The sequence below is a fragment of the Echinops telfairi genome, unplaced genomic scaffold (assembly GCF_000313985.2).
Source record: "Echinops telfairi isolate 266 unplaced genomic scaffold, ASM31398v2 ScPeMD7_70;HRSCAF=299, whole genome shotgun sequence".
NCBI lineage: Eukaryota > Metazoa > Chordata > Mammalia > Afrosoricida > Tenrecidae > Echinops > Echinops telfairi.
In genome coordinates this window covers 2,065,738-2,073,125 of record NW_022103968.1, presented here as the reverse complement: position 1 = coordinate 2,073,125, position 7,388 = coordinate 2,065,738, and the positions used below count along the sequence as shown (strand labels likewise).

The window sequence follows — 7,388 nt, the reverse complement described above, 5'->3', positions numbered from 1 at the left end:
GTCACTGCCATGAGGTCAGTCCTGACTCACAGCGATGCTCTAGGGCAGAGTAGAACTGCCCCGTGCCTCTCCGCCCACCTGCTGACCTTGTGCTTAACAGCTCAAGGCGGAACCCACATACAGAGGAGAGCCAGCAACCTGCAGAGACCAAAGTCCACTAGTGGCTACTAGGCGGAACAGGGGAGAGGGTGGGCAGTGAGGTTCTGTCCACGTGATGGAAAAATCACCCTGGAGGGCTGCACAGTCGGTATCGTAATTGCTGATAAGTTCCACACTTGTAAGGAGGTGAATTGACAAAAACTGAATGGTAAGTAGATTTTCAATGGAAATGAGAGCAGGAAAAGAAGGGGGGAAAGAAAAAAAAGAGCAGCTGGTGGTGCAGCGGTCAAAGCACTTGGCTAGTCATCCAAAACTCAGCGGTTCAAGCCCAGCCGTTTGAACCTTTTCTGGTGGCTATCTGTTTCCGCACAGATTGACACTCTGGGGACCCCGTCCCTTAGTCACTGCAAGTCATAGCTGTCTTGACGGCTGGCGCTAGGATCCAGCGTGGTCTTTATGTGTGCTCCTATCAGAGGGTGAGTGTGCCCCGGGGGAGGGGCAGGCTTCCTGGGGGCGGCCCCATCCTCAGCCCCGCATTGCCTGGCAGTTTGCTCACCCCCCAAGGGCCAGGGCCCCAGGGAAGCTCCCGGTTCTGGTTCTGGCAGGTCTGCCCCTGTTTGCTGGGCACCTTCCTGGTTTGGCCCAGGCCCCTCAACTCGGAACAAGGGCCCCAGAGGCTTCACTGGGCGGCCGTTTTAGGTGGGTGGAGGTGCAAGTGCCGGAAGCCAGGTGCATTCCCATTGCCTGTGGTGCCAGGAACACGAAAGAGCGCCGAAGAATGGATGCATTTTATTTATGGTGCTGATGTAGAATAGTGACTATGCTATGGACTGCCCGTGTGCACGCGAGTGAGCATGCCTGTGTGCGTTCTCGGGCCTCCCTAGGCCTGTCCACTCTGGGTTCCCCGGGGAAGGGGGAAGGGACCTCTGTGCCTGTGCCCTGGTGCCCTGCTGGCCACTCATGGTGTCCACATTGCTGGTCCAGTGGAGGCAGTACAGCTTGCAGGGAGGTCGCTGTCGGGAAGGGCCGAGTGGATGTGGAGCTTAGAGCCCCACCGTCTCTGGCCCCTGGCCATCAGAACTGGTCACTCTGAAGAATTTCTACTGAGGGCACAAGTGACCTGGTGTGTGCCAACAAAGCAAGCCTGTCTCCTTCCTTAGACTGGAAACAAGCCCAGGAGGGTCCAAAAGGGGCTCCAGGACACACGCCTGCAAAGTGCACACTTGGCGCCGTTTACGCAGGCAGCATCTGACTGAGCACAGTGCCTCTGAGTACACACAGTGATTCCGAGGCCCCGGGGCCTGTGACTGGCAGCGTGTGCTGTGCACACAGAGACGGCGACAAGAAAGGCTCAAGCAGGGAACCCGTGGTGGTGATGGTGTGGGACGGGCGGTTTCCTCCTGTTGTCTGGAGGGTCCCTGTGGTCAGACGGGACTCAAAGACACCTGACAACAACCACAACCAGAGGACAAGCAAATCTGTCTTGGATGAGCGCTCTGAGCCCGGATGCTCGAGACACTGGGTCTCGTGTACTGTGGACGTGCCCTCCGGAAGGACCTGAGAGGGACCTCATGCTTGGTCAGTGGCAAAGAGGAAGGCCCTCAAGGAGTCCATGGACGCCGGCTCAAGTGTGACAATGGCTGGCTGTCGTCGCGTGGCTCGGGACTGGACAAGGTTTCTGTTCTGGAGAGCGGTTTCTGTTCTGGAGAGCTCCCCGTGGCAACAGGTTTGGCTTCCTTTTTCTTTTATCTGCTTGCTTCAACGGCCAATAATGGCTTCTCACTCTTGAAACGACCACCTGCCCCACAGGGTTTCCAAGGAAGCCGACTGCTACCTCTCTCTCCTGCAGAGCAGCCAAGCACCTAACCACACCACGATGCCACCAGGGCCAGGGAACGGCTCCTGCCAGGCAGACCTGTGGAGTACCAGCCCATAATCAAACGGGTCCAAGGGGTGGTGGTGTAATTGCAGGGTAAAATTAAAGAGACATCAGACAAGATAAGGTATGCAAGTGCTCACCTCCTGGACAACCAGGGTCTCAGCAGCCAGGTCCATGCAGAGAGGGTGAATATATTTCTAACCAAGGCTTGTATTCACTTAAGGGGTGTGCAAGACCCCCTAATTACAGGTAACCACATGTGTAACAGGAAGGGGTTATACAACAGGCATACGTGTGACAGGAAGGGGATGGGCTAGGGGTGTACACAATAGGAAGGGGAGGCACTAGGGGCATACATGTGACAAGATAGATGGAGTCTAGAGGCAAGATGGCAGCCTAACCTTGGTCGTCCCTGAGTTGCTTGGCCTTAATCTTCGGGCTTTCCTTCAGGGGGACAGTCCATTATCCGTATCAGAAGGGAGACCACAGGGTCTGATTGCTCCAGATGGCTGATAACCCTCAGGGAGACAACCTTTAAGCAGCTGACCTCCAAGTGTGTATGGTCATTGACCAGGTGTTAGCAAGCAGCACCTTAGGTTTGGCACGTCATATGGGGGGACAACCTGGGGAACAACCTTCCTGTTTCCCACCCAGACCCCCAGGAGTCCAGCAGACCCAGAGTCCGTTGGTGTTCAGTCTGCACTATGTTCTCAGGGTTGACTCAGGAAGCCACAAAGGCCACCTCTCCCCCTGCCTCCAGAGGCCCCTGGTGCCACCTGCAGCCTGGGAGCCAGCTGTCCATGCCACGCTGGTCTCCAGGTCTGGTCCAATACGGGAGAGGAGAGATGGGCATCCAGGCAGCGATGGCAAGCCGGCTGCCAGCTCCCCACAGGAGCCTGCAGCCGGAGAAATCGTAACCCTGCAAAGGCCCGGTACAATGACAGTCACCTGGTGGAGCTGGGCTTCAGGGTCACCTGGTGGAGCTGGGCTTCAGGCGGCTGGAGGCGTGTGATGTGTGCACGTTCCTTCTGCAGAGGGTCACGGCCGGGCGTCTTGTCTCCTAGGCAGCAACCCCGCAATGCAGGGCAGACGACGTGAGGGCCTTACTTCTCCAGCCAGTCTGAGCTGCTGCTGGAAACTGGATGACCTCAAAGCTGTCAGGTAGCACACACGTCCTGGGGACAGAAATGGAACGTGTGTTTATGGGCAGCGTCGAGGAGAAGTAGGCCTTGAAATCTGTTTTACAAATCAACCTGCACATACATTGTCCAAGTCACTGCTTGGAAACGCCGCTCTACGTTTGGGAGCTGTCAGGGGTCCCTAATCAACAGCAAGCCTTCTTTGGTTTACTGGATATATAATCCTTCTTTTCTTGGGAAATAATTATTTCTCAAGCAAGTGTGACAAAAATACTACCAATAAAAACCCAGCGATGGCAGCAGAAACAACCTTTATAGCCACATATATGGAGGGTTCTTCCGGGAAAAGAGGTTCTTTGCTAAGGAAGAGAACACAGAAAATTGGCTGACTTGCCTTCCAGATCAAGTCCCTCAGGGTCGGGGGAGGAAATATCTGCCCCCGCCCTTCTGAGTCCCAGACTGGTTAGCAGGGAAGGAAAGTGCAGGTGGGCAGATTGGCGCTACTGCCCCACACACTCCCTCAGCGTGGCCTGCTGGGAGATGGCCTCTCCACATCTGGCTGTCCGGGACGGATACGCTGAGGAGCAGTGAGACAGAAGTCCCTGGAGGACTCTGTTGGGGCCTGAAAAGTCTGCTTCTTGGGTTCCCCCGGACTCTCTACAGGCCAGGTGGGGTGTCCCTGGGACAGGGAGGTGCCAGGGAGGGTGATGGTGGGATTCAGACCTGAATCCACCCAGACCAAAGTAAAAAAACCAAACATTGCCATAGAGTGTATTCTGACCCAAAGTGGCCCTCGCTGGTGTAGTAGTTATACACGGGGCTGCTAACTACAAGGACGGCAGTTCAAACCCACCAGCTGCTCCAAGGGAGAAAGATGAGGCTGCCTGCTCCTGTAGAGTTAGTCTTGGAAATCCACAGGGGCGGTTCTACTGGGTTAGATCCCAGCAGGGGAATCAGACTGGTGGGGGCAGTACACGGCCTGTGCTCGGTGCCCGGTGCCCACGTCACTGTGCTCTCCTGACTGCCACTGGGCAAGCCCTTGTGCCCACGCAGAGGACACCCCAGCACCCCCATGGCCCTAAACCCTAAAGCCCTTCCGGAGGGTGGGGGTCTAGGCCATGGGCTCCTGGCAGGAAGCTCCATGCCAGCAAGTTCTCAGCTGAGATGCGGCTCATTTGTGCTTTTTATAGCAGATGGGGAAGATGTTATCTCAGCCTGAGAAATGTAAAACCGTGTCCTTCCGCACGACTCCGTGGTACTTAGAGTGGCACGGTTTCTTTGTGGGGCTCCCTTCATCTTGTAACTGTGAACTCTCCCAAGGAATTACGCCCCCTGCGGTGGGAATTACTCTCTACTGATGCTGGGGGCAGACTAATTGGAATCCAAGTCTCTCTCAAAGGAAGGCAAATGGCCATTTGGCAAGAGTGGCAGTGCACGGGATGCCCGGTGGGAGCTCTGGTAGGGTAGTGGTTATACATTGAGCTTCGAATTGCAAGGTCAGCTTTTCGAAACCACCACCTGCTCCAGGGAACCAAGATGAGGCTCTCTACTCCCCTACAGAGTCACAGTCTCAGGACAGGTCTACTCTGCCTGTCCTCCAGGGTCACTGTGGTATTACAGGATTCCATGTCAGCTGAATTGTAGGGGGTGGAGTCTAGACTGTCAATCAGGTCACAGCCTGATGGTGCCTCCTGGTGGGCATGACCTCCTCATAAGGAGGGTCCTGGGACCCTCCCCCTGTCTCTCTGCCTTCACCTACCTGTCAAGGCCACAGTGAGCCCTGGAGATGCATCCACCACCATTGGATCCATCATCATTGCATGTGGCTGCGTGCTTCGTGGGCTAGCGTGGGCCATATGGACTTGAGTTGGACGAGGCTGGGGTGTGTCACGGCTGCATTAGCACTTCTTGATGTAAAGCTCTCTTCTACACATCTGTGAGTGCCACTGAGTCTGTTTCTTTCTTCAATCCAGCCTAACGAGGTCACCAGGACTCAGAATTGATGTGATGACCTTGAGTTTGGGATGCCAGGAGCTGCCCCTGAAACGCAGCCTCCTCTAGGCTCCCCCGGATTCTCGAGGTAAGCACTTACAAAGGCTGGGTCACTGGGAGCCCCACTGCCAGCCTTCACGCAGGGCACCGGGTATCCCTCACAGTAAGTGATTGTGTCCCGGGGCGTGGGCCCTGGAATCCACCGTGAACCACTCAGAGTTCTTTGTTTTGGAGGGCAGCGCTCGGAACGTAGTAGACACTCAGCGAAGTTAGCTGTCATCATCCTGTACAATGATTACACCGCAGACAGACACCCCACACACCAGCTTTATCCCACAGCCAGTGGAGCACACGGGGAAGCTCCTGAAGCCCCTTTCCCCAGGCCAGACCAGAACTCCCACCCACGCCCCAGAGCCTGGTCCCCAGGCCCCAGTCCCTGGAAAATCCAATGGTCCCAGTCTTGTTCTGCAGCTCTGGATTGACAACGGCAGTCAGAATATATAATTTGCCGTGCTACCTGCTGATTTGTCCCCCCCCTCCCATGACTTTTTCCCAAGGAGCCCTGGTGGAGCAGTGGGTTATGTGTTGGGCTGCTAACCATGAGGTTAATAGTTCGAACCCACCAGTTACTTCAGGGGAGAACGTTGAGGCTGTGTGCATAAATCTAAAGATTTACAGTCTTGGAAACTGACAGGGGCAGTTCTACTCTGTCCTGGGCAGTCACTATGAGTCGCAATTGCCTTGTGAGTTTTGAGTTTTTATCACATTCTTCCACATCATAAACTTTTAGGACTTCTACTTCTGTTTTTGTTTTTTTTTTAATTAAAACTGTATTTGGAGCTCTTTGTAGACCTATGAGCAGTTGGGGGAGAGAGAAGCGAGGACATGAGTACACTCTTTGCAGTCGCCCCAGTGGTGGTTTGCAAGGTATTCCCATCCACTTCTTTTACTCAGATGTCCCTGGTTCTGCTGTGTGTGCCTGTGTGTGCACACGCATGTGCTGAGTTCACAGTCTTATCACTGTGTAGGCTAAGGAGGGCTCCACAGCCAGGATTCCTAATGTTTCTTTCCACTCTTCAGCTGCATTGTAAATCATGCCGTGGGCTCAGGTCGAGGCAAACCTGCGGTGGGTGCGGCCCCACAAGGCCCGTTTTCATCAGTTACAGCGCTCTTACATAGAAAACAGCGGGAGGGAGCCACCTCCGGTACTTGACATTTCCCGCTGGTGCACATCACAAAGGTGAAAGGAAGTAAATGTAACTTTATGGCTATTTTATAGCTTCCAGTACACCCTCCCCCCCATTAACATCTCAACATGTCATCAATATCCAAATCACCGATGCGTTAATTTGCACCCTTTGCACTAAATCTTTGAATCAGTTGGGTCAGTCGGGCACATAGCAACCCTACGGGAATCGCCATAGGGGGTTGCCGCGGCTGTACGCTGAACGGTTGGAGGGTTGGAGTGCTGACAGTGGTTAGCAGCCCAGCACGCAACCATCACGCCACCAACATCATATTCTGAAATTCGGGCTAGTTACAAGTCAAGCGCCCAGCAGACCCACGGCCACACTTGGACAGCGCAGCTGCATGGGCAGGTCAGTTTGATCCTGGAGGTCAGGATTCCCTGAGATAAGCCCGGTCCAAGACTGCAGGCTCCACCCGCCAGCTTCCGGTCTCCGCCGCTGCGGCGGGCGGGGGGCGGCGAGGCGAGTGTGGGACTTCGGTAGGCGGCGCTAGCCGGGCGGGCGGGCCTAGGGAAAGACGGGCAAGCCACCCGTCGAATCGGCGGACGCCGGGTCCAGGGGCGGGGCCTGAGGACGGGGCGTGTCCGTGGGAGGTGTGCACCCGTCTACGTGAGCGGACCCAGGGCGGGGCGAATCTGGAGAGCGCGTGCGCACGTCGGCCAGGGCAGGGCCCGGGGGCGGGGCGGGGTCCGAGGAGGCTGGCGCAGGCCGGGAGGGGTGGGGCCTGAGGGTCGTCTGGCAGTCTGTGATGTAGTTCATATCGAGAGGGGCGGGGCCTGAGGGCCGGGCGGGTCCTCAGGGGCGCGGCCACAGGCCGACAGGGGCGGGTTCTTGGGGTTGGGCGGCGCTCCGCCTCTCGCGCTCGATTACTCCGGTCTGGCGGCGGCAGCATGGCGGCGGGGGCGGTCGAGGCGGCGTCCGTGGTGGAGATCGGTTCCGCCGGTCAGTTTGAGGAGCTGCTGCGTCTCAAAGCCAAGTAAGTGGGGTGCTGGGGCGGAGGCTGTCCGGAATCCCGGCCCCACTGGGCGGCGC

At 56.4% G+C, this 7,388-nt stretch overlaps 1 protein-coding gene across 1 annotated transcript in view; it reads left to right on the top strand.

Annotated features, from left to right (window-relative positions):
- Positions 1-7,243: 7,243 nt before the first annotated feature.
- The window catches only part of GLRX3 (glutaredoxin 3), a 42,845-nt gene continuing 42,700 nt past the window's right edge, over positions 7,244-7,388 (top strand). The window contains exon 1 of the mRNA XM_045291375.1: positions 7,244-7,332. Within this exon, the coding sequence (XP_045147310.1) occupies positions 7,247-7,332 (86 nt within the window). The 5' untranslated portion in view covers positions 7,244-7,246. The remainder of the gene's footprint in view (positions 7,333-7,388) is intronic.